Source organism: Miniopterus natalensis, chromosome 3 (assembly GCF_054644295.1).
Source record: "Miniopterus natalensis isolate mMinNat1 chromosome 3, mMinNat1.hap1, whole genome shotgun sequence".
Taxonomy (NCBI): Eukaryota; Metazoa; Chordata; class Mammalia; order Chiroptera; family Miniopteridae; genus Miniopterus; species Miniopterus natalensis.
In genome coordinates this window covers 101531203-101557110 of record NC_142083.1, presented here as the reverse complement: position 1 = coordinate 101557110, position 25908 = coordinate 101531203, and the positions used below count along the sequence as shown (strand labels likewise).

At 56.3% G+C, this 25908-nt stretch overlaps 1 protein-coding gene and 1 pseudogene across 2 annotated transcripts in view; one reads left to right on the top strand and one right to left on the bottom strand.

Moving 5' to 3' along the window:
• The window catches only part of PRKCB (protein kinase C beta), a 273228-nt gene that overhangs the window by 100571 nt on the left and 146749 nt on the right, over positions 1 to 25908 (bottom strand). For both annotated transcript variants that reach the window (XM_087815849.1, XM_087815848.1), the window contains exons 4-5: positions 22498 to 22609; positions 22033 to 22161 (exon numbers count right to left, since the gene is read on the bottom strand). In XM_087815849.1, the coding sequence (XP_087671975.1) occupies positions 22033 to 22161; positions 22498 to 22609 (241 nt within the window). The remainder of the gene's footprint in view (positions 1 to 22032; positions 22162 to 22497; positions 22610 to 25908) is intronic.
• LOC148093604 (zinc finger and SCAN domain-containing protein 4 pseudogene) lies at positions 2684 to 3412 on the top strand (annotated as a pseudogene).

Below are 25908 nucleotides of genomic sequence, written 5' to 3'. Positions count from 1 at the left end.
CTACTGCGCCTGAAGAACTGTTATTCAGCTTATTAATTTTCGTTAATTTAAGTTTAAACAGCCGCGTGTGGCTGGAGGCCGCCACGCTGCACAGTGCAGCTTGGGGGGCAGCGGCCTCCCGAGGGACCTGCCGCCTCCCTCTCCTCCTTCCAGGCCCGCCTGTGAGCTGCAGACAAATTAATCTTCTTAAAGCACGCATCTTATCATGTCCGCCCCACTCTCGAAAAATCCCCAGTGACTCACCCGGCCACCGAATTAAGTCCATGTTCTTTTTTAAGAAGCCAAAAATGATTTATCCCCAAATCTGACAGAAATAAAGATTAAATAACAGCTAGGGACAAATGAGCTCTTACTATGAGCTAAGCACTGTTCTAAGTGCTAAACACGTAATTATCTCACATAATCCTCACAAAAGTCTCATGGTGTAAATATTGCTGTTTCTCCCACTTTACCGGTGTGGGAACTGTGAGCTGAGAAAGGGAAGGGGCTTGTCCAAGGTCATGTAGTTAGTAACAGCAAAGCCGGGATCTGAGTTCAGGTCTCTGCTCTAAAGACAAGACAGCGCCCTCGACCGGGACATCACACGGCCTCTGACACCCACGTGGGCCAGGCTTGTCCCCGGAGGGTCCTCCTCTCTAATCTGTAGCTACAGTCGCCTGCTCTGCGGCAGTGGTCTGTGCTAAACTCATCACTGCTCTCCTGTACTGAGGTGCCTGGGGTCCCTTCAAGGAGAGATCAACACATCTCTCCCTCAAACGGCACCCCTCCACCTCAGAGGGTGTATCTGGCACATCGGGGGGAGAAAGCATGTTGGGGGGAATACTGCACTTTAGACTTCGGCCTTTAAAAAATGGTACAAATGTTTAAGGCCAGTGGGGGGCAAACGGAGGAGCAATGGGAGGCGGTATTTGGATTAGCAAAGGCTCCTACATCTGGAAGAGCTCTCATCCTGACCCCACCGCAGGGCTGAAAATGAGAACACTCAGCCAGCAGTGTCCCCCGCAGCAGGCGCAGCTGAAGCCCGGAGAAGATCCAAGGCCCCACTGCACTGGACATGAGCCTTTTCATCGCTGCAGCACAGCCAAGGCCCCCTGGGGAGGGGACTGAGGAGCCAAGGGGGCAAAGGGCACCTGGGGCATCGACTGTTTGCCAACTGGTGCTGCCCTTCCACCTCTTCCCTGGAGAGACGACCAACCGCAAACACACGGGTCGGGAAAGTGATTCTGCAAAACCACGTGCGCTGCTCGGCGAAGTGCTTTTCCTGCCTCCCAGCACGTCTGTCTGTCTCTCATGTCAGTCTATGGGGACTCACTCTTCTTAAACGGTCCATTATATCAGCACACAGACAGACCACAGGCTACCGTGACCCCTGAACAGGGGGGGTTAGGGGCACTGACCCGAGCAGTTGAAAATCCACATCTAACTTTCGACTCTCTAAAACCTTAATTGCAGTCGCCCCTCGGCATGAATGAGAATTGATGGATAAAAGAAGAGCAAGTTCCAGGGCTGACTGAGGGGCCAACCATGTTGACAGTGCCCACAGGGAGCTGTCCTGCTCCCGGATGCCAGCATGGTAGAGGGAATGACAGCAGGAAAGACAGACTATGGTGGCACTGGTGAGCCCACTCACCCACAGTGGGTTACACAGTGGTTCCTGGCTTGCTGTGTGACCTCAGGCCAGTTGCTCAACCTCTCTGATCTCAGCTTATTAGCTATAAAATGAGACTACCTGGCATCTCCCCTATCTACATACTCCTCTTTATGGCTGTGAAAGTGAAATGCCAATGAAAGAATGAAAGTGTATTTCTCTACTTTCTGAATGTCTGCTTGGCCATGTGACCTCCTTTAGCACACTGGCCTTGAGCAGTGCTTGTGAGTATGAGCCCAGTGCGGTCCAGGGTCACCTGGTTCGACGGTCAGTCTGCTGGAGGGGCTCGTAGTCTCCTAAGCATCCCCCACTCTCAACTCCGAGTCCAAGAGCTGAATCCTGGAAGCTGAGTCTGAGAAACATTTGCTAAGAATGGATTCAGGCCTCAGCACCTCATTCATATGAACCATGCAGGGATGCCTGTGGTTCAGAAAATATGGACTTTAAACCCAGTCAAAGATCTGCTCTCCGAAGGCGGGGAGCGGGTGGTGCTCTGGGCCCTGGAAGACTCAGCTCAGCTCATTTCCAAATAGCAATAGCTTGTGTGCAAGGCAGAACCGCACATTCTTTGCAAGTCATTTCACTCCTGGCTGCAGCCAGAAAAACACAGCAAGGATGGAACTATTTTTCAATGGTCCTGGAACCATCTGTGATCAGTCGGCACTGCGGTGACAGGTCCATGTTGAGGAGAAATGGAATCGAGTGGCAGAGACTGGAGACATTCGCCGAAGGCCGGAGCGATGCCAGATGAAGCCCCCCGCTTGGCCCCTGTCCGCATGCGGGGACAGGAAGCCCCGCTCGGCCCCTGTCCGCATGCGGGGTCAGGAAGCCCCGCTCGGCCCCTGTCCGCATGCGGGGACAGGAAGCCCCGCTCGGCCCCTGTCCGCATGCGGGGTCAGGAAGCCCCGCTCGGCCCCTGTCCGCATGCGGGGTCAGGAAGCCCCGCTCGGCCCCTGTCCGCATGCGGGGTCAGGAAGCCCCGCTCGGCCCCTGTCCGCATGCGGGGTCAGGAAGCCCCGCTCGGCCCCTGTCCGCATGCGGGGACAGGAAGCCCTCTGTGCTGAGAATATGCCCTTAAGAGAAGTCACTGTTCATCTAATAAACGGTTGTCAGTAGGATCTCAACAGAGGCAAACGTGGGGACACCTCCTGCACCCCCAAGATACTGCTTTGCAGACAGGACAAGGAGACGATGGTGGTGGCAGCGCTTCTTTGAAAACTACTGAAGTAAAGGGCGATATCACTGGTCAGGGCTACCAAACGCCGCCCACCATCGCCCAGGGAGAGCGGCCCGGCCTGCGGAGGGAGGCGCTTCTCTGCACAACCCATGCAGCTCCAGAAGGGCCAGTCCAGGCACTGCCAGGTCCCAGGGCACGTCCCTGGAAGGACCCTCTTATCAAGACGTCCTCAAGGAGGCGGGACCAGTGTGTCTCTCCAGGCTGGCCCAGGTCACCCGGAGCCTCTTCCTACCCACAAGATCAATGGGGGAGACGCCACATGTGGGGGACATTGAGAAAGATTCCACGGAGCCCAAGAGTCACAAGTGTGACTGTGAGAAGCGTCCCAAGATCTTCCGGTATTTCTCTTGGTTAAAAGTCCATCAGAGAAGACACATAACGAGAGGATATTTATTTGTGCAGCATGTGACAAAGGCTCCTTCTGGGCCTCAGACATGCACGTGCATCAGAGACTCAGGCAGAAGAGCCTCTCAGGTGCAGCAAGTGCGCTGAGTCTTCCGGCCACACAGCCAGCCTCTGGCTCATGAGAGCTCCACACGAACCGGGAGAAGCCCTATGTGTGCCCTGTGCACCCAGACACAACACACCAGGCACCCGCCTCCCGCCGGGCATCCACCTCCGCCGCCACCTGAGCACACACCAGAGGCCTTCAGACATGTTTCCTCTGTGCAATGCATGTAAATACATATATCACAGGCGTATTTTCCTAGTAATTCTCTAGCTAGAACATACTTTATAGCTTTCCCATTGTATTTTCCATTGTCTCCTCCAGTAAAATGCAAGTTAAAGGAGGGCAGGGAATTTTTTTTTTCACCCAAGTATCTCAGGTGCCTAGAGATTGGACGACACATTTCAAATGACCGATAAATATCTGTTCAATAAAAAAGTGCTGTGAACTGAGGCTTGGACTGAAGCTCTCACTTACTGCTCTTGAGACTCCCATGGCGACACCCGCGTGAAGAAGCCAGGTTCTCCTGCTGGGTGACGGCAAACACGTGACCAAACCATCCCTACCACTCCGCTCACACCTACGTCGGACATGAGAGCGAAGCCAGCCTCCATCAGGAGAACCTCCCAGCAGACCCACAAACTGAAAGCAAGCTTGCTGTTTTACCCCCACCGCATTTGGAGTAACTTGTTACGCAGCAAGAGCTTACTGGTTCAAATGCTAGTAAAAAACTGCCACGCATGTCCCACTAGCTGTGACACAGTGCACGTCGTGGGGCTGTGATCCAGAGGATGCTCCAGTCACCTGTGCTGTGCAGCCGTCCAAGCCGGCTTCCCCAACAGTGTGGGTGTTTTCAAAGTCCAGTAAGCCTCAAGTTACAAAAAAGATAAAAATTAAAAAATAATGAAAGAGAGAGATACAATCTAAATGTTTAGATTGCTTTGCCTGTCCAGAATTTCTTTTCTTTTCTTTTCTAACAAATTGCCCAGTGTAGAGTTCTGTTCTTTTCTCCCTCCTGGGAAGTTATTTATTTTTATGGGCTTCTTTCAGGAAATAAAAATCAATTTTGGGATGCAAGTGATACATTTTACTCTCCCGATAATGAAAGCTAGAAAATTAAAGGCCCCAAGGAACAACCCCTCTGTACTAAAGTGATGTACAATACAGCCCAAATGTTCTGTGTGAACGTTTTATAAATCATGGCCACCGTTTGCTGATGGTGGCCTGGAAATCGCTCATGAGGGCACAGAGCCATGGCTAGGAATGGGTGGCTTCAGCCAGGTGGGCTCCGGCAGGCTCGCGAGCCCAAGGAAGGGCACTCCAGGCACCCTGCTCTGTGAGTCACAGCTCTGGAAGGCTGCATATGCCAGGGCCCTCCTGTGTGCATCTGGTAACATGTTTGCTGACTCGACAAATAGTTAATGAGCATTTGTTATGTGCCTAGACCTGGTGATCCGACAATAAACAGGTCAGACAGAGCCGGTGCCTGCAAAGAGCTTATGGTGCAGGGGAGAGATGCAGACGGTAAACAGGTGTCCCATCGGGTCCCCTGAAACAGACCCTGACGTGCAGGGGGCTCTGGGGGATACCCTCGGGAACAAGCCCTACGAGGAATGAAGGAAGCAGGGTAACAGAGCAGGTAAACGGCCACGAGTTCCCACAAAGGCCGCCCCCGTCCATTAGAGAGTTCTGGGGTTTCGATGGTCCTCAGACATGTCCCCAGGTGAGGCAGGGGAAAGGCTTTTGTTCCCAGCCCCCGCCCGTAACCCACCAACCCCTGGGTGCGGGCTACCCCGGGTGGTGCAGTCTCTTCAGGGCAGTTCCCCGAGGACTCAGCTGTGAGTGATCAGCGCCGGCACCCCCACGGCCGGAGCAGAGGTGCCTCGACCTGACGGGGGGCACGGCCGCACGACACTGTGCCCGCCGCACGAGGAACCATGGCAAGTGCGACGGGAGCTTCAGGGCTCAGCTCAGGCACCTCGCGTGGGCTGAGGGTCAGTGTGTGTCACTGTGGCCTTTTCTAAACCGTGCGTGGGAAGGAGCTTGGTAAGGGTTCACTGACTCAAAACTCACCGGGGCTGGGCCCTGTGGACACCCTGCCTCGCCCCCCCACCCTGCCTCGCCCCCTCCTCCCTGCCTGGCTCCCCCACCCTGCCTCACCCCCCTCCCTGGCCCTCCCACCCTGCCTCAGCCCCCCCACCCTGCCTGGCCCCCTCCACCCTGCCTCGCGCCCCCCCCCTGCCTTGCCCCTCCACCCCACCTGAACCCCCACCCCGCCTGGCCCCCCCACCCTGCCTGGCCCCCCCCACCCTGCCTCACGCCCCCCCCCCCCCCGCCCCTCCACCGGGCGCTGGGCGCTGTGTGCTCGCACCATCGCCAGGTGGGGAAGCTGAGGCTCACAGCAGCGCACTCACTTGCCCCGAGTCCCACAGCTTGTGTGCGGCAGAGCTGGGACTTGAACACCTCACCGTGTGACCACAGGCCGGTGACCTGTTCTGTTCACTGCCTGTCCCGTTCCCCGCGCCCTCGCCCTCCTTCCTTCCATCCGCACGGCGGGCCTGCTCCGGCTCCTCCCTGAGTGCCTTTTCCTCCAGCTGCCCCCCTGGCCCCTTCCCGTCACAGCCAGGGTCTCCGGCGTCACCTGCGCCTCTCTTCCCGCTTTCCCGACGCCCAGTGCCCGGCCCTTCCTCTCACCATGCCACTATCCGGCGCGGTCCTAAGTTAACCGTCAGCGCCAGTGGCTGTCCCGGTCCCAGCCTGTGCTCCCCACTACCCGTGGGCAGCATCCGACCACTGGCCACCTCTGCTTTCGTGCCCTCTGCCTTGCCCTCCCTGGCTCCCGGGACCCCGGCCCCGCTGGCTCCCTCCTCCCCCAGCAGCTCTGTTTCCTCCCCTTTCCCGGCTCTTCTTCCTCCCGGGAAGCGGCCCCACCACCCAGGGTCCCAGCCACGCCACGCCTGACATGCCCCGCGCTTCGGCTCCCGCGCTTACACCGCCAGTGCCTGAACCTGTCGCCTGAGCTGTTTGCAGAGCTGGACCTCCTCCACAACGGGACATAAGTCACCCACCGAACCCCGGGCATCTCAGACTCGGCCCACGCAAAACCCCCGGGGGCGCTGCTCAGACTCTTACCCCGACGGCTCAGTGCACCTCTACCCAGACATCCTCCTGAGCCTCGCGTCTCCCGGGTCCGACCCCCACCCTCTCCCGGATCCTCCACATCAGTTTATTCTCACCTGTCCGCTCTGTTGTCGCTCCCTTAATTCAAACGCACGTCGCCTCATCCACCCGCCCGACATCCTTCTTTCTACTGCCCCCAGGAGCATCGCGGTCAAATCCTGGCTGCTCCCGACACCCCTCCCACCAAGTGAGGCCCAGCGCCCCCGGCTCTGCCCGGCCGGCCTGCAGCCTCCGCTCGCTGAAGCCCGCGTCCCTGGCACCTGGCCTTCGCTCCGCGCTTATTCAGCCTGACCGCCGCCCACCAGGCCCTCTTTCCCAGCTTCCTAGTCATTCGCTCGGCAGGCGCGTCGTGCCAGGCGCTGGCCTACGGCGGTGGGACAGCTGAGGCAGGTCCCACCCTCCGTCCAGTGCAGAGAAACAGGTAAGAAGTAAACAAACATGACAAATGCATGTCATGTACAAAGACTGTATTACGTGGGACGGGACAGAGACAGGCTGGGAGGGATGTCTCTGGATGACGTTCGGGGCGGCCCGTTGGAGAAGGTGACACCCAAGTGGACAGCTGAAGGCGAAACCGGGACGTGTAGAAGGAGGACAGGTCACTGGGGGGCAGAGACGAAGACATGGCGGCAGGAGGACAGAGCGGTGAGGCTGGAGAGAGCAGAGGGGCTGGGGGGACCCGGCCCTGCGGGCTCTCCGATCGGGAGGTGTCTGCACTCACCTGAGAGCTCCCAGGGCTTCAGCAGTTTAAAAACAGACAAAGCACCCAGTTGGGGCCGGGCAGGGCCCTGAGTTCTCCCTCCTCTCCCTGGTCCAGAGCTAACCCCTGGCCCCTGACTCGGTGAAGCCCTTCCCGGCCCGGGGGCTGGAATGCATCTCATCGGCGGGCACCTCCCACAGCGCCTGCTCCAGGCTGGGTCCTCACTCACCCAGGCCCCTCGCAGAGTCCTCTCCTGCTCCCTCTCCTGGGAGATGTACTCGTGTGCAAGGGTCACACTCATTCACAAAGCCTCGGGGGCCTGGCGGATGGCCTCCCACACGGAGACACTGAGAGAACCACGGGAAGCATGAGTGAAGGAAGGACTGAGTGAAGTCTAAAAGGGAGCGCGTTAGTGTCCCCCGGGTACGAGTGCATCGAGAGCCCAGCTTTGCAATCAGTCACACCTACGTTTCAATTCAAGCCCTGCCGCTCAGCAGCTGTGGGACTTTGGGCAGGTAAATTCACCTCTCTGAGCTGCGTTTTCCTCCCTGTGAAGTCAGAATAATAGTGGGTATGGAAAAGGCACTATCTCATAGGGTCGTCAGGTGGATCTAGTTAGACCACAGAGCACCAGTATCCCTTCCCCTTCCCCAAACTGTCCCTGCTGGGGAAGGGCAGGGGTGGCACCATCCAACACACGGACTCTCCACTGTGTAGTCTTGTAGACAAGGTCTGCCTGCTTGCTTGGGTTTTTGCACTTAACAAACATCTGTTGAGCACTGACCACCAACACCATTAGGACCACCAGCTCCACCTTCTCTGCTATGAACACCTGGGAAGGACAATGGAGGTGCCCGTGGGTGAGGCTGAGTCTGGTCCCTGCCGCTGTACCAAGCATGGTGCCGTGACACACCAACTGCAAGCCCGGGACACAGGCCTTCACACTAACTTTCAGACCCCAAGCCCCAGTCAACAACCCCTCCCTGGAGACCTAGCAGGCAGTGCCCCGCGGAAGAATTTGCAGACGGCACTTCAAGCCCAGGATCTGCCCGCCCAGCATCGCTGTCTAGGGCCCCTGCAGCCCGCAAGCCCGGGAGCCATCTCTAGAGCTAGTGCCACAGAGAAGTGACTAGCCGGGGTCAGCCTGAAGCTGTGCATCTGCGCAGCTGGAGGACGCCGCTCATCCTCAGTTAAGTCCCCGGTTCAATCCCTAAATCCTCAGGTTGCCGCAGTGGCTGGGGACCCAGCCTTCAGACTCAGGCAGCCGGGATCAAACTGCGGTTCTGCCACTCACTGGCCAAGCGACCTTGGGCAAGTCAGTTGAGCTCCCTGGGCCTCGGTTTCCCACCGGTCCATGGAGATAAAGTGTATTAATACAGGGAGAGTTCAGCACTGTGCCCGACAGTAGGAGGTCCTTGCTCTCGTGCGTCTTATGTTAACATTTAGAGAGGACTTGATGATTGTGCCAAGGCAGCTGCACTGTACACAGCCTCACAAAACAAGGGGGGGAAGCAGAGATGCCGGGAGCCTCCGCTGCTCGGTGAACGTGTCCCCTGACGTCTCCACAGTGTCCTGCAGTTGGGGTCATTTTGCTTTTCTCAGTTCAAAAGGCTGCTTGGATTGGGATTTTTCAAGCTACAGGTGAAGATAATGGGTTCGGCTGGAAGAAATAAAATCAAAGGATCACTGATCCTCAACGGGGGGGGGGGGGGGGGGGGGGGGGCGGGAAGGGAGACAGGCTCTCAGCTCGGGCTCTAAGCCGCGGTGAAGAGCCATCCTCTGAGCTGGGCAGGCACCCAGGGAGGGCCAGGGGCCACGAGAGCCCGAGCAGCCACCCGTGGCCACCGCAGGCAGCCGCCTCGCCTCACGCACTCCGCGGGAGGGACCCACAACAGCAGCCAGCTCCCCACCTCCTCCCTCCCCACCGCCAGCCCTGCACTGCTCAAAGCCCAGCGGGCGGCTGAGCACAACTCAGAGGCGTCTGACAGGCCACGGGAAGCAGCTGTCTCCCCAGCCCAGGTCACCAGGTGTCTGAAGAGGTGGCAGGAGCGGTCAGCTTCTGCCCTCACTAAGAGCCCTGTGGGGGGCGGAAAGGACGGTTAAAGGACCAGTCAAGTTTATGGGCCCCCTGCGTCTCATCTGCTCTGCATTCTTCACGGGACTCCAGCTCTGTCGCCCCGTGTGGGGTGGGGTACCCTAAGTGGAGGGGGTGTCTGCACAGCGGGCCCACACAGCGGCCCTGCCCTCCAGGAAAACAAAGCCTGTCAGGCCACAGTGATCAGACAGATGGAGGCCACGCTATTCCGGGACGGGCGGTTACATCATGCACGGGCCAGACAGAGACAGTTCCGCACATTTTCAAGAGACTGCGTTAGAGTGGCTGGGACTAACTGCACGCGCGTCCTGCGCTGAGTGTCCACCCGCCCCAGCAGCAGGGAGCGAGCTGTGAGCGGCGGTCAGAGTCCCACGGGAACAGCCGTCCCCTCTCAGGAGTTCCCGCTGGGCTGACACCCCCCCCCCAACCTTGGCCAAGTTTCTACATTTTATCGTTCAGAAGCCACAGCACCCCTGCAGGATCGCAGCACTGACTCAGCATAATGCAGCTCTAACATCTCAAAGGAGGGCAGACCTGGGTTCAAATCCCAGCTCCGCACTCCCTCGTGGTGTGGCCTTGGCCAAGTCGTGACACCTTTCTGAGCTTCCATCTCCTTCCCGTGTGGAATGGGGGCAACATCAGCACCTACCTCCGAGGGATTAATGATATAACGCGTGTCAAAGAGCCTGGGCCAATGCCTGGGCCTCGTACAAAACAGAAAGTTCAGAGGTGCCGCCTCTAGTTGAGGAAATAAGATCTAACACTGTGCATTTATAACTTAAAGGAACCATCAAAGCTACGGGAGCCACAAGAATGGGTTCAAATCACTCTAAGAGCCGCCACTAAACAGGAAACTCTACATTTGGCAAAACGGGGAAAAATCAGCCAGGAAACTCAGAAAGGACCAGGCAAAGCAATCCGACCAGAACGAGAGCAAACACAGACGGCACCCCTGGAGCAGGTGGTGCCACACGCTCCCCACAGGCCAGCTGTGGGGTTCTCTCCACGACCCGCGAGTGGGGCACCACCCGCCGCCGCCTCCCAGGCGTCCAGCTGCGCCTTCCCTTCCACGCAGAGGGCGCCGGGCCTACGCAGCAGCGGCGGGGGGGCCTCTCCTGCATCCCCTGCTCGCAGCCTGGAATCTCAGCCAGCATCTGCGGGGTGAAGTCTGCCTTTCTGAAAAAGGGAGCGGCATCCCCTTCACCCTCCGTCCAGCAAACCCCGGCTCCCCGCGGCCCACGGGGAGGAGCAGCGAGCGGGGGTGTGAAACGGATCCATGGGCGCAGGCGGCCGCCCTGCCCCTGCTTCCTCGTCTCAGCCTGGGGACAGCCACCCTAACGGCTGGGGCCGAGGGGGACGCGCGGGCGCTCGTAGGGGCCGCGGCACAGCGGAGCGCAGGAGCCTGGCGGACGAGGGGCTGCGGCTACCCTCCACCATCACAAGCCCGCCACGGAGGGCCAGGCAGGAGCGATGGCGCCCAGGGCACGGTGCTCCACCTCTTCCCAGCTGTGTGACTTGGGCAAGTTACTGACCCTCCCTCTCTGCCTCGGTTTCCTCGTCTGTAATAAGGAGATGACACCAGCAAGCATCTCACAGGGTTGTTGACAGGATTACATGCGGCGACTGGGAAGGTCTGGATGCCCTCAATCCCGCGGCTGTAGTCAGGCCTGGCCCTCGCCATCACGTGTTCTTGTCGGCAGTATAGTAATAAAGGCTCGCCCTCCCATCTTGTACCCAAACTACCTCCTCCAGGGAGCAACCTGGGGTCCCTCGGCCTCACCTCTCCCTCCAGGCCTCCGCCTGTGCTGTTCCCTCTGCCTGGCATGCTGTTCCCTGCATTTTCAGCAGGTGGCTCCCTCACGCTCATCATTCAGGTCTCACCCAGAGGCCACCCTCAGTCACATCACTGCTATATTTTCCCTTCTTTAGGGCCTTTATCGCTGTCTGTCTGCTTGCTGTTCAGTTCCAGCATTAGGAAGAAAGTGGGGGCCACGGAACAGGTGCTTGTCCAGCTTGTCCACAGGGCAAGTGGGAGCCAGGATGCAAACCCACGCCTGACTCCAAAGCCCACGCTCAAGCCCTGAGATCATCACAGACTCCACTGGTCTATAGTTAATAAAGAAAAGCAGGCTGGGCTGCTGCCTGGGGGTAAGGGATGCCTTCTCCCGGCGGGGGGGGGGGGGGGGGGGGACAACAGCAAAGCAGCGAAGGGAGGCTCGGGGGCATCTACACGAATGGTCAGCAGGGGCTCTTGCTGCCTGAGTCATTCCAGGGCACGTGGGTGGGTTCAGGCCACACAGGAAAGGGGATCCTGGCCCCTGTGGTACTGATACCAAAGCTTCCTGCCAGCTGAGGTGCCGTTGCCGAGGTGAGGCTGGACGGCTCACAGCGCCCTGGGCAATCCAGTGGCAGCCCCCCCAGCCCCCTTGCAGGAGCAGAGCCCAGGAAAGCTGCCACCTGGTAGACTAGATGCATTACCATGTCCCATTGCCACAGTCTGCAGCAAGGGATTTTATGGCATTTTAAAGTGCGTGCAGATCCCCTGGAATCCGGCTGAAATGTGGATCTGGCTGCGCAGGTCCGGGTGGAACCAGAGTCTGCATCTCTAGCCAGCTCCCAGGCGATGCCGAGGCTGCTGGTTCACAGAGCACCCAGAGCAGCCAGGGCCATCGTCTTCTGAAGCAGGAGGCTCCCCAAACCCTGAGGCCTGGGGCGCCACACCGTGGGGACAGAACTGGAGGGCCCCAGGGTAGCTGAAGTTTGTAAGTCAAAGAAGTTAGACTTCAAGGCGGGGTGGGGTGAGGGCGTTCCTGTAGGCAGCCACGCAGGGGCAGAGAGGAGGCGCCCCTCTCAGGGCCTCGGGTGAGGGCGATGCTGTGATAAGGGCTGCAAAAGCCATCAAACTGCAAACACTGCGAGGGTCAGAGGGCAGGCCCAGCTCAGGAGATGAGACGGATGCCACACGGTGGGGAGAGCAGAAGAGAGAGCGAGAGAGAAGGAGAGGGAGCAGGCCCTGAGACACAGGCTTGTGACTGCGAAAGCCCGGAAGCACCCAGCAGAACCGGGCTCCGGCTCTACCCAACCTGGGCAGCACCAGCAGTTCTCAGTACCAGACACCCTGTCACTGGGATGAGCCGCTTGGTTTCACTGCTCTGGTTGGTGGAAACATTTATTTAAAAGACTTTTTCCTATTTAGAAATTTCCTGGCTCTTCCGCCCAAAATGACAACAGTGATATGTTTAGTACAACCAGAGAAACAATTCCTAAGACACAGAAAGAGGTGACACCAACCACTTCCCCGCCAGCCTCTCGAGTCCTGCTCCCCACGCCTGCAGTCCCCGGGTTTACAGCTGGTCTGTGGCTTCCTCTCCTTGCTTCCCACCCTGACAAAAATACAAACATGACTTCACACATGCACAGTGCCTGCTGCAGCTGTCTATTTCTTTGAAATTAGATCAAACTAGATATATTTTTATGCAACCTAATGTTCTCACTTAATAATGCGTCAGAGATGAGTCACAGGTTGGCAAATGCTTTCATAAGGGCCAAAGAGTAAATATCTTAGGCTTTTCAGGCCTTACAGGCTTTGCCACAACCACTCAGAGAACTCACCATCATATCACCAAAGCAGCCAGAGATGATATGGAAATGAATGGATGTAGCTTGTGCCAATAAAACTTTATTTATAAAAATAAGCAGTGGGCCATATATGACCCACAAGCCATAGTTTGCCAACCCCTGCTGAAGGGCATTAGCTGTAGTTGTGATACTTTGATGTTTCATTTTGGTTTTCAATTATTCAGAATTTTTATTATTTAAGTTTTTAAATAATAAAAGCATCATACAAAGATCACTATACCTATAAAAAGTGTAGAAGTCGTAATGATACCGTTTGATACATTTTCACAAAATGAGTGCATCTGCGTAACCAGTTCCCACATCAAAAAGCAGAGCCAGACCTGCTCCATGGAAGTCCCACACACCCATTTTAGGTCACGGTTTCAACAACTGTGTCATAATACCCCATAAAACGATGCATCCTAACTAGGCAACTCCAATTCTTTACCATGTGAACTACACATTAATAAACATGCTTCTTGTGGAGTTCATTCCCTTGCATGTAGGTGTTTTATTTCAATAGGAAAGATTTCCCAGAGGGTAATCTGAGAGTCACAGTGTGCATATATGCACATATCTTAACAAATTCTGCTGGGCCACTTCCCCCAAGCTGGTGGCAGATCCTGGCAGCGCCCCCTTGCTGCAACTCAGCAGGAATTTTCAGGAACTACAGCCACGCACCCAGCGCACCCCAGGGTTTGGGGGCCTTGGGCAGTGGTCTGGGCTTGGTCATTCGTATGAGACTTTAATGTTCCGGGAAGAAGGGGAGGAGCACTGAGTAGAAAGACTTCGGCTCCCTCCCTCTCCTCAAATCAACCCCGTCTCCTTCAGTGTCCAGGGCACCGCCGACCACTGCACAAGCCAAAGGCACCAAGGCGAGGGTGGGCGGGGACCGGGCCGGCCCCAGGGGTGTGCAGACGCTGCTACAAAGCACCGAGAGAGGCGCTTAGCAAGCCACTTAACTCGGCTTCTTCACGGCAAAAGCACTGGAGAGACGCAAAACCACGTGGGTGTCTTGTAGAGCTGGTTTCAGGGAACTTTCTTTCACACAGCAAAGCGTTTTCAACAAGCCTATTTCACTGCACTGCAATTGCTTTAAAAAAACCTAACCACCATTCAGCATGATGTACTCTAAGGAATCCTGGGCACCGTGTGCCCCATTCCCAGAGCTCGCGGGTGTGTGGGGTGCATGCACCTCGAACACAGGGGAACGGCCCCTAGGATGGTGCTCGCGGCTTTGGCCAGAGCCCTGGTGGCCACTGTGACAGCAGATAAGAGGATGAACCTGTGACACAGCAGCTCACACCTGATGAAACACAGCCACTGAACGCACGCTGTGTGCGCCTCATGACTACATTTTACCTCAAAAGCCAAACCAAAACTGCAAACAACTCCTGAGTTCTAGTTGACGCTGAAGCATTTACAGGGACTTACTTTGGAAGGTATAAAAAATAGCATGAGGACGGACGGACCGCGAGGTACACGATAGGGTCAGGCAAGCACAGCAGACGCCGCGGCAGGATCCGGGGCGGGCAGGTGGGCGTTCACCGGGAGATTCTTTCAACTTTGCTGTATGAGGCACATTTTTCATGATAAAAGGTTGTGGGAACACTAACCAGCAATGTCCAAGGGAGGGGAGAATCCACAAGAACTGGGTCCTGTCCTTTCTGTGACCTGCGGCCTTGAGAGTGCCTTCCTCTGGCTGGGCCCCAGTGGCCCAGTGAGGAGCGGGCTTTGCGACGCCCTCCGGTGTGGACGGTGACCTGGTCTACAAGGGCTGAGCAACTCTTCAGAGCGCCTCTGGGAGGCCCAGCTTTGAAGGCAGAGACTGCCCCCTGGTGGGCCTAGCAGCCTAATTTATGAGCATTTTCTATCCCTGCCACTGACGCATGGCTGAGTAATATTTTGAGATATTAACACACCTGTTTTCTCCATTACAGTTGCCTTGTCCTGCCCTCTTCTCTTTCCCTTTAAAGCAGAAAGTCAGCTCAGGGGAAGGGCAACAAGCAGAACCAGCCTTCGGGCCGCTCGGGCTCCGTGTTCCAAACTCCCCAAATCACCTTGAGAGAAGGGGACTTGCGAACACAGTGTCTTGAAAAAACTCAAAGGGCAGTGAGTTTCAACCTGAAAAGTAGATTCCCCATGGCTGATGAAAGGAAGAAAGAAAGCCGGGAGGAGATCCCAAGGGTCGCAGGGAATTGGCAAGAGCCCAGGCTGTGGGGTTCGTCTAGGCAGAGACTTGCCTCGTCCCCTGCTGTATCCCAAGCGTCTCGAGCACGCTCGGCAAACACTGGAAACTGAATTATTCCTGTTGAATTACCCCAGCCAGAGGAAGGAACTCCTCAAGGCCACACGTCACAGGAAGGGCAGGACCCAGTTCTGGTGGATTCTCCCCTCCCTTGGACATTACTGGTTAGTATTCCACTAACCAGTAAGTGGGTGGCTGGGAGAGCAAGGGAAAGCTTCTGGAGGGGCTGCCATCAGAGCACGAGGAAGGGAAGCCACACTCAGCGCTACCAGCCTCCCATGGCCCGGCCACTCCAGCTCCCGTGCTCTCGTGCCTGGAATGTGGCTCTGCGGTAAGACTGTGGGCCACGGAGCCAGCTGCCTGGGCTCAGACCTGAGACCCACACTCCCTGTGTGACTCCTGGAAAGTTAACTGGCTCTGTGCCTCAGTTTCCTCGTGTGTAAAATGGGGAAACTATGAGTACTTATGGCAGGAGTATTAAGGTGACTCACGAGTTGATGTATGTAAAGTGCTCCGCATGTAGTAAGTTCTCAACAAGCATAGTTAGCATCATTTTTCCAATTTACTCTGACACCCCACCCTGATAACTCCCACACCTCTCACAGAAGCTTCTGTGCCCCTCTGGGGTTCCCATGGTACCATCACACTGCTGTCACATTGTGACTTAATGATCTATGTCTCTCTCTCCCTGGAGGCTGTGAGCTCCCTGAGGGCAGAGACCACATCTCACTGTCACTGGACCCACCTGGTATCCAAGACCCTTCCTGAATGAATGGATGGATGGATGGATGAATGAACAGGTGGATGAATGGATGGACGGACAGATGGACGGATGGATGAATAAATGAGTGGATGGATGTATGAAGAGATGGATGGATGGACAGATGGATGGATGGATGGACAGGTGAGTGAATGAATGAATGAATGAATGAATGAATGAATGAATGAATGAATTAATGAATGAATGAATGAATGAATGAACGGACCGATGAACAGGTGAATGGATGTATGCATGGATGGATGGATGGATGGATAGAGGATGAATGAGTATGAATGAGCGAACACTCATGCTTGCTGAGCCCATCTTACCCTGGGACCTGTAACAAGCCACCTTTCTCACACTAAACACCTAATCACTCCAAACTACCCCAGCTCCCGCCTGACCCCTCAGGTACAGTGCAGGCCTGACCTCTGCTATTCTGGTCTTGCTCTGCCATATTGGTTTTAGAAGGAACGTACTCAAGTGGATATAGAGGTGATGGGCCCTCAAGGTTTTCTTGTACTCTTTCCCCTTGTCAGAGCCCCCATGATGGCAGAGCCTTCCCGACCCTGAACAGTTCTTTAAATAACAAGAGGCTCTTCTGTGGGCCTTCAGGATCAGTTCTCCCAGGAGTGCTTTTCAAACCTTGCTTGGAATCTAGAGTAGGGGGAGGTGTGGTCCTCAACTTCCCCAATAGCTTGTCAAGAAGCTATGTCTTCCTTGTCAATTATGTCTCTTTGGTGCTTTCTCATTCTGATGTGGGAACGCCAGACCTTGGAAAGGATCTAAATACCACAATTGGGGGAGTACCTGAGTCTTTCCGGGAGCTGCTCCAGCCTACAGAGGTCTGCACAGCCTCATATAAAGGTAAGAGCTCTGAATGGAAGTCCCAAAGAGAAACCTCAAAAAAAGTACTCCTTCAACTTTTTTTAAGAACAGCCCAGTTTTTGTTAAGATATAATTATGCAAAAGAACTTGGATGCTGGCTGCAGTGTAGATGGGACTGGGAATGATGGAGTGCCAGCTCCTACGTTCACGGGGAGATGCTGGGTTGCATGGGGGTTATGTGGGTAAGGACACAGCTTCATGAACTTTACAACTTTGACCTGGATTCTGATGTTGTACGGCTGCTCCTGCATCCCCGGGCATCATGACGCCCACAGGGTCCCCCACGACTCTGCAAGCCCCACTGCCGTCTTTCCTTTCCTTCGTCACTCAGGGAGCAAGGGTAGTCATGGCTCTAAAGGGTGGGTCCTAGTCCCAGTAACACTTGATGTTGACCTCGGACCTGGTCCTTTCCTATTTTCTGCAGTCTCTTTCCTATAAGAATACTGATGAAATGGTTGACCTGGTGAACTTCAGCTCCTGACTTCAGAAGGCAGTGATCTGGGGTCATCTGTGAAGTCCTGGTTCCTATCGGCATCCTCAAGTGGTATTTCATTCCTACAGACGTATCAGCAGTATCTAGTGATGCCTGTCACACCAGGTGCTGGGGAAGTGCTGAGCCAAAGCAGGCACAGGCCTGCTCCCATGGAGCTTGCGGCCTAGTGGGAGACGCACACACCACCCGACCCAACGTAAAACCGCAACCAACACGGCTGAAGTTCAGGACACTAGAGCGTCTGCCGTGGGGAAGGAGGGGGGGTCCCGGTGTTGAGAATGAGCTGAGAAGGAAACAAGGGCGCAGGTGAGCATCCTCGCCGAGGGAATGGAATGAGCGACATCCTATTGGTGGGTGCAGGGGATGGGCTACTAAAAGGGAAGAGACCAAACAGACCATGAGGTCACCAGAGCAGGCTGCCTGTGCTACGGGCAGTGAGAGCCAGTAATGAGCTTTTAAAGGAAACTGATCGGATTTCCACTCTGACCTTGACCTGCAATATCCCTGACAGCAGACAGGAGGCTGGGTTATACTCTGACCTTGATCTGTAAGACCCCTGACAGCAGACAGGAGGCTGGGTTCCATTCTGACCTTGACCTGCAATATCCCTGACAGCAGACAGGAGGCTGGGTTACACTCTGACCTTGACCTGCGAGATAGGAAGGCTGGGTTCCATTCTGACCTTGACCCGCGAGACCCCTGACAGCAGACAGGAGGCTGGGTTATACTCTGACCTTGACCTGCAAGACCCCTGACAGCAGACAGGAAGCTGGGTTCCACTCTGACCTGGACCTGCAATATCCCTGACAGCAGACAGGAGGCTGGATTCCACTCTGACCTTGACCTGCGAGACCCCTGACAGCAGAGAAGGCTGGGTTCCATTCTGACCTTGACCTGCCCTGTCAGCAGACAGGAGGCTGGATTTCAGCAGCCACAGGACATCTGAGGAAATCATCAGACCTTTCAGAAGCACCTGTACCTCCTGTGGCCTCTAGATGGGCTGACGTGTGCAGAGTGCATGTGACATTCAGAGCAAACAGCAGTGTCCTGGGCTGGCAAGTGGGGAGTCCTCACACTGGATGTGCCTCCAAGACCTGGTGAAAGGAGGCGATGCCACAAGCACCACGGGCCACTCGGCCTGGCACTGCCAGGGAGGGTTCCACTCAGCCTTTAGTTCTCTGGTCTGTCTGGTTGAGATAAAGGAAGAGGGACCTAGAGTCCCAACCATGAAACCAGAGGATGCTTGGGAGACCACAGGGAGAGCAGGTGTCCTGACCCCACCCAGCTCCCCCACACAAGCCAAGGACTCGCTCCCGGCTGCTGTGAGTGTTGGCTGTTAACGGCTCGCAGTTGCTCCCATGTTCAATAATCGCCCTCAGCCACACTGAAGCCACCCTCACCTCGAACCCCAGCAGCCTGCAGTGGAGGCTGGCTGTCCTAGTCAGCTCAGGCTGCTACGACAGAATAGCCTGGGCTGGGGCTTAAACCACGCACGCGTGTTTCTCCCAGCTGTGGGGGTGGGCGTCTGAGGACGGGGTGCAGGACCTGCTTCCTGGCGTGCAGCCGGCTGCCTTCCTGCTCTGCCCTCACAGGCAGAGAGAGAAATCTCTCTCCCTGTTATTATTATAGAGCCACTAACACCATCATGAGGGCCCTGCCCCTATGACCTCCCAAAGGCCCCATCTCCAAATACCATTCCACTGGGGGTCGGGGCTCCAACATACAACTCTATGGGGAGACAGAGTTCAGCCCATAGCTCTGATCCATCCTCACAGAACAGGGGGTCTGGCTCTGCTGGGATGCGGGTCCAGACCTCCACGGCGCCAGGCTAAAGTTCGTCTTCAGCGGACACCACACTCTGGCTTGGCCTCTCCCTGCTCTGTCCTCACTTCTCCCCCATGAGCAGCCCCAATAAATCACTTGAACAAAAATCTCATCTTGGCCCTATTTTTAGAGACGTATAGTCAAAGCATCAGCTTCTTCCATCATCAATCAGTCAAGAAGCCGTGCCAGGGACTGGCTGTGCCCGGCGTGGTGAAGGAGCGACCGGTGCACCGTGGCCCGCAGCCGGGAGGCCAGGTGCTGCACGGACGCCAGGCAAGCGGCTCAGCCTCACCGAGTCTGAGTGTCCCCTCCACATGGTGGCAACAGAACCGGCTCTATTGGATGATCCTGTACCAAAGCAGTTAGAAAACCACAGTGTGGTTAAAATGCTGGTAGCTACCAACTAATGAGATCAGAACTCTGAGCATAAAGATACTCTGCTCCTCACTTTAATTTTTTTTAATTGACTTTAGTGACAGAGGAAGGGAGAGGGAGAGAGAGAAACATCGACCGGCTGCCTCCCACACTCACCTGGACTGGGGGTCAAACCCACAACCTGAGCATGTGCTCTGACTGGGATTCGAACCAGTGACCTTTGGGTGCACGGGAAGCCCTCAACCAACTGAACCACACTGGCCAAGGCTCTACTCTTCACTTTAAATGAGCCCCAACTTTCCTCCCTTCTCCCCATTATGGGTTGACTTGTGTCCCCCAAAAGGTATATTCAAGTCCTAACCCCAGCACCTGTAAATATGACCTTATTTGGAAGTAGTCTTTGCAGACATAATCAAGTTAGGTTGGGGTCACGCTAGGTAAGGGTGGGTCCCTAATCCAATGGCTGGTGTCCTCACAGGAGGAAATTTGGGTGCAGGGATGTGCAGGAAAGAATGCCACGTGATGACGCAGGCAGAGATTGGGGAACACCAAGGCCTGATGGCAGCCACCAGAAACGAAGAAAGGGGCAGGGGCGACTCTCCCTCAGGGCCTCGGGAAGGAGCCAGCCTCACCATGCTCGGGTTCGGACTTCTAGCCTCCAGAGCACTTGGAGGACAGTATCTGTTCTGCTGGGCCGTCCAGTGTGCAGCATGTTGTCAGGGCAGCTGTAGGAAATGAATGTTCGTAGGCAGGTACCAGGACTGCCAGGGCATACGTGTGATGGAGGGGGAGACCTCGAGTTTGAAGGACACCGGATTGCACCAGACGGAACAAAGACGCCCGGGGAATGCCCGTAAGGCAACGCAGCTAAGCCACAGAGGGAACAAACAGTGCGGGGAGGGGGTGCAGGGACCTGCACTAAGTAGTAACCTAGTGGATCGTACCGAGGGTCGGACAGACCTACAGGACCAAGCATGTGCCTCTCCCAGCCTGCTGCCTGAGCTAGGATACTGCTCCTTAGCTCAGCAGCTACCGAAAAAATGTAAAGATACTGCCTGTGAGTGCTTTGTGCACTGACCGACACATTAAAAACTGGAAGCTAGTTATTTTATTATCAATAAAATAAGCTCTTGGGAGCCTAACTTCTCGGAGCCTCACAGCTTCATAAATGAGCATAACAGGTATTTCACAAGGCTGCTGTGAGTACCGCAGGAGGTTTTTAATTGGGAAATAATCGACATGTAACTGCGCAAATCTAAGGTGGACAATGCTGTATGTAGCTGCCGTCTGTCACGTCACATAATTATCACTTCTTTTTTGTAGCGGGAACTACGGGTGGACCTTGGGGACATGGTGCCGGGCGAGGCGTGGGGCGCTGCACGCAGTGAGCTCCAGCAGCGCAGACGGGAGAGGAACGCCCTGCGGAAGGTCCCGGCAGCCCCGAGCCCTGCGCTCCTGGAATATGACAGTAGAGGGCAGCAGGGGCTCATTTTTGCCCCTTGGGCACCGGGATGCTCAGTCAGCGGGGAAAGGAGCTACTTTTGAACAAGTGACTCCAGGCTTTCTCCAGAATCCCCAAGTGTCTCAATGGGGCAAAGTCCGCCGCTTGCATTCCTTTGAAACGAAAAAGCGATTCAGCAGATGCCCACCGGGTGCCACGGTGTCACGGCCCTCAGGTTAAAGCAGGGAGTATATTTTGCAGGGATATCTTTCAGCTTTCTTAGGTTGCAGGTAGGGCCCCTCCCAGCACAGTACTCAGCACAGTGGAGCTACTGAACGGTTCTGCGGCCTCAGAAACAGACCAGTTTTTGCGAAATCAACCCCTTCCACGATCAGCTTCCTACTGCCAAGTGATAAAACCCTGATTGTGAAAATGAGCCATGATACCCACTCCTGGGCAGCCAGCGCTGGTCTCACGCAGCATGTGGCTGCGTGTTGAACAGTGAGTGCAGCTGAGCTCCTGCGGGAGCCAGGAGCTCCTGGGACGGCCCACAGGTGAGTGAGGGCCACCGCTCCCCCCCAGCCCCGTCTCGCTGCACCTCGCTGGCAGGCGGCAGTACCCCTCCTTCTCATCAGGAAGCGTTTCAGAGGTGCCAAGAGTAGAGAGAATGGTATACCGGGGACCAGCGCAGCCACCGCCGGGTGCAAGAAAGAAATGTTTCCCATATGTGGGAAGCCCCAGGGATGCACACTGCCCTCCTGCCCAAGGTGCAGCACCCTCCCGTGGTATCTCACCAAGACCCTGTTCTCCCCACCGGAGACCTCTGGGAAAGCACCCAGCGTCCCTCCTCTGCTCTCCGGTAGAGGAAGTAGAACTGCACACTCCAAAGTGGGAACCGGAGGAGGGAGGGGGAGGAAGGATCCCTGAGCTCCAGCCACCCGAGGTGCCCAGAGTGTTTCCAGGGACGCCTGCAGCAGGGAAGGGCTGAGATGCAGGAGCCGAGGCAGGGCCACCCGCGGGCCCTGTGCATCCGTGATGGAAACAGCCTCCCCTCCAGACACACGCACGGCCACCTACCCAGGACGGTGAGGACCTCCCTCTCGATGTGCGCCTGGATGTAGATGCGGCCACGGCGCTCTGTGTGGTCGGTGCCGCAGAGGCTGGGGACATTCATCACGCAGCGCTTGTGGACGTTCATCATGCAGGCTGGGGGCAGAGAGGGAAAGGCTCAGGTGGCAGGGCTGGGCGGGCCTCTGTCCCCACCAGGCAGGCTGGACCCTTCCTGTCCCCTCCTGTCCCCTCCTTCCCTTCTAGGCAGCTGAGACCCCCAAGCTTGGCCAAAACAAGCCCACCCTTCCGGTCACATCGCAGAGGCTGCTCCAACTACCCCCCCCCCCCCCCCCAGGAGTCAGGGGAGGTGGAACTTGATCAGCAACATCCAATAGGCAGCATGCCAGCCCACCCAGGACTCGGAGCACACGCTGCAGACCTGGACCCCAAGCCCTGAGGAAGCAGCCCGGCGGCCAGAGGGCCTGTACTTACTGTCACACTTCATCCCCTGGTGGATGAGTCCATACAGCAGCGACCCACAGTGGTCACAAAACGTGGGGCTGGAGTATGTGTGGATCTTAAACTTGTGTTTGCTCCGGGGGTCCTAAGGCCAAGAGAAAGAGACAAAGAGGCCAGCGTCAGCAGGGCATCTCGCCCCTCCCTCTGCAGGGCCACGCAGGGTGCACCAAGCGCTGAGCCTGCCCCACTCAGCCCACCTGCGCGGCCGTCACTAGAGCTCATGCCAGACACGTGCCTGGTGTAAACAGTGGACGAGTGACCAACAAGCGAGAGCTGGGGCTCCCTGTCCAGCCCCAGCACTCACGGTGCCTCAGGCCTCCATCTGAGAACCCAGCCCACTGGTTCCTGCCTGCAGCAAGGACCCCAGAGACGGCATACAGGGTGGTAGGCATATCAGTCGGACAGGCGCGCTTGCTCCTGTCCCCCCGTCACTCTCTGAGCAAGCTGCTGGAGTGAGGGAAAACCCAAGTCGGGCATGAGGCCATCTGCTAGGACCTCATCACCCACTGGACTGAGTTCCAAGCCCAGCAAATAGTCCACAGGTTGTGGCAGAGACTGCTGGGTTTCCACCAATACCCATCCTTCCCTTTAGTAACAGAAGCCTTGAGTTTTAGCAGAGACCACATTTCCCAGCCTCCCTTGCAGCTGGTGTGCCGTGACTGGGCTCCGGCCAAGTGGATGTGTGTGCTGCGGGGTCATTCCTTTAAAAGAGTGTACACACACCTCCCTGGCCCCTGGCCCCTGGCCCCTTCCACCGGCTGGGAGATGGTGGGAACTGGAAGTGACCACTCTGGACCCTCATGTGGAACCAGGCGCTGACATCCTAACTAGCCTTGGACTTTGTCCCTTTGGCCAGACGCCTGAGAGAAAACCTACCTTCCACCTTGTTTAAGGCACTATATTGAAGAGCTATGGGTTACCGCATGTTACCGGGTGCCCTGGTTGACGAACATTGCAAGCATCATGCAGGAATTCTGCGCACCATTACATCCCAGGGCACACACTGCACTGGGCATACAGGGCTCGCTCAATGCATATTTAAAGAGCGAGAGTTAACATTTATTGAGCACTGACTCATGACGGGAGCTCCTTTCAGGAAGTAACTGGTCACGAACATATTTTTCCTCCGACATCCCTATGAAGTACGGTCCGCTTTCTACCCCCACTTCACAGATAAGGAAACTGAGACCGGGAGGTGCAGGGACTTGCCAGGGCCCCCCAGCCTCACGAGCACAGCATTTCCCACAGTGGCTGGCACGTAGCGCGAGGTCAGAGAGCTGTGATGGCAGCGGTGGGGCTGCGATTGTCACCGGTGACCACGGGGAGCCCTGCAGATGCACACGCTGCTTAAGAGAACGACATGGAGAGAGCCAAGCAAGACAGAGAGGCAGCCAGGAGAAGGAAGGCCAACTGGGCAAGTAACGGGAGGTCGTTTCTTTACGGTTTAGGGAGAGGCTGTCGGAGGCTCCTCCGCCCCGTTCCTCCGCCTCAGCTTTCAGGAGGACTCATACTTGCAACTACCAACTCCCCCCCCCCCCCCCAGTCCCGCAGACCCCAGACCAAGCAGGGCTTCCCCGGATCAATTCTGCCCCTCACCTCTTGCCACCTAGGAGAGCTCAGGACGCCACCCTGGGGTCCTCATGACCCCCCGATCCTCAAGGGGAATTGTTCAGGGAGCCTGTCCACGCCTGGTCCTCACTGGTGCCATCTCTGAGATGGGCGGTTTTGCACTCTGAAAGGCCCCACCCCCCCGGACACAGGTGGCTGGCAGAGAGGTGATGTTTGGCTCAAATGTCTCGCATGTTTAGTGGCCGGGACACAGGTGGCCAGGAGACAAGCAGCCCCGGGGCTGAGGTGGCCATTTTTACAGTGGGCCCCAAGGAACGGGGGGAACCAAGGTCGCGTGACCTCGGACGGCGCTCCTTGTTCCCGCCCCGCGGGGACCTGCCGTCCTGCCCTCCGAGTCCCTCGATTCCCCTGTCCTCTCAAAGTCTCCTCTGGGTGAGCCGCCCAGGTAGGCGTCCTGAGGCCCAGTGAGGGGGGCTGACATCTGCAGCCACTGAGGTGCTGCCCACTGACCTGCTGGCTGGGCGTTAACCCTTCAATCGCTGGGCGGCGTCCAGGTGAGGCGGGGAGGGGCTCGGAGGGGAAGAGGGCAGGTAGAAGGCATGAGGGGGCGGCTCGGGGGGCCCAGTGGCTATTTGCCTATTGGTGTAAAAGTTTTTCAATATTTTCACACCTGGTACCGTAGCCGGTGGGACAGGTTAGACGTCAGCTCTGCCTTAAACCAAAATACATTCCCTCCAGCCTCCGAGGTGAAGCTATTGACCTGCCCTGGGGTGAGCCTGGGGGATCCAAGCACCCTCTACCTCAGAACTCTCCCTAGGGTCTTGTTCTAATCGCATTCAAAGATGCAGTGCCCACCTCTGCCTCCATCCCTCCCCTCACCTTGTTCTACAGTCAGGTCCCCCCACCCAAGCCACACAGGCGGGCCCCCTGCAGCCACCTGCAGCCCATCTCCATCCCTGGCCTGGGACCTCCTTCATGCTCAGAGCTCACAACCTGGAGTCCATGCTTACAAACCAAGCTTGTAAACAGGCTACATTTGGCCCATGTAGTGCTTCTTAAAATTTTGAATTAGTTGATTTGAAAATCTTTAAAAATCATGAAACGTCAGCTAAAAATGTAAATTTCTGGTTCCTTTTGAAAAATCACTAGTGGCAACACTGTACACACACTGCTGTGGGCTGAGCAATGGCTGTCCTCTTCAGATGAGGGATACGCTATCCAGTTCTCCACAGTCCCCACCATTCTCTGTTGCCTCACACCACGCCTGCTTCACTCTTTCCTTCCCAACCTGCCCTTGCAGGCGTTTGGGTTTGTGATTTCTGCCAGACACCCCAACCTCTCTCCCTACAGGCCACTGGCTGGGATCCAACACATATGAGCACATTTCCTCAACTCCTGAATGAGTTCACAGGGCTCAGGACCAAGTACTCTCAGAAATAGGGCTGAAACTACTATATCCCTATTGCAGCATCACCGCCTGATTTCCAGTCCCTGGTCATTTCTCTCTCCCCCAGGAGTCAGCTCTCCATAGATCCTGAAGCGATTTCTGTCCCCATATCTCAGGTGGCTCAGGCCCCACCAGGTTTTGTCCTAAGCAAGCTTGGATTTCCAAGTTTCCTTCCACGTCTGATCCCGAGCCAAGACACTGATGAATGAAACAACATGATAATTAACTATTGTGACTTTTACTGTCACCATGAACTGAGCACAGGCTGTCTGCCAAGCCCTGTGCCGGGAGCTCCATATCATGTCATAAATCCTCAGGCTGGCCCAAGGGTGGGGAGGTATTACTATCCTGGTTTTCCAGATGACCAG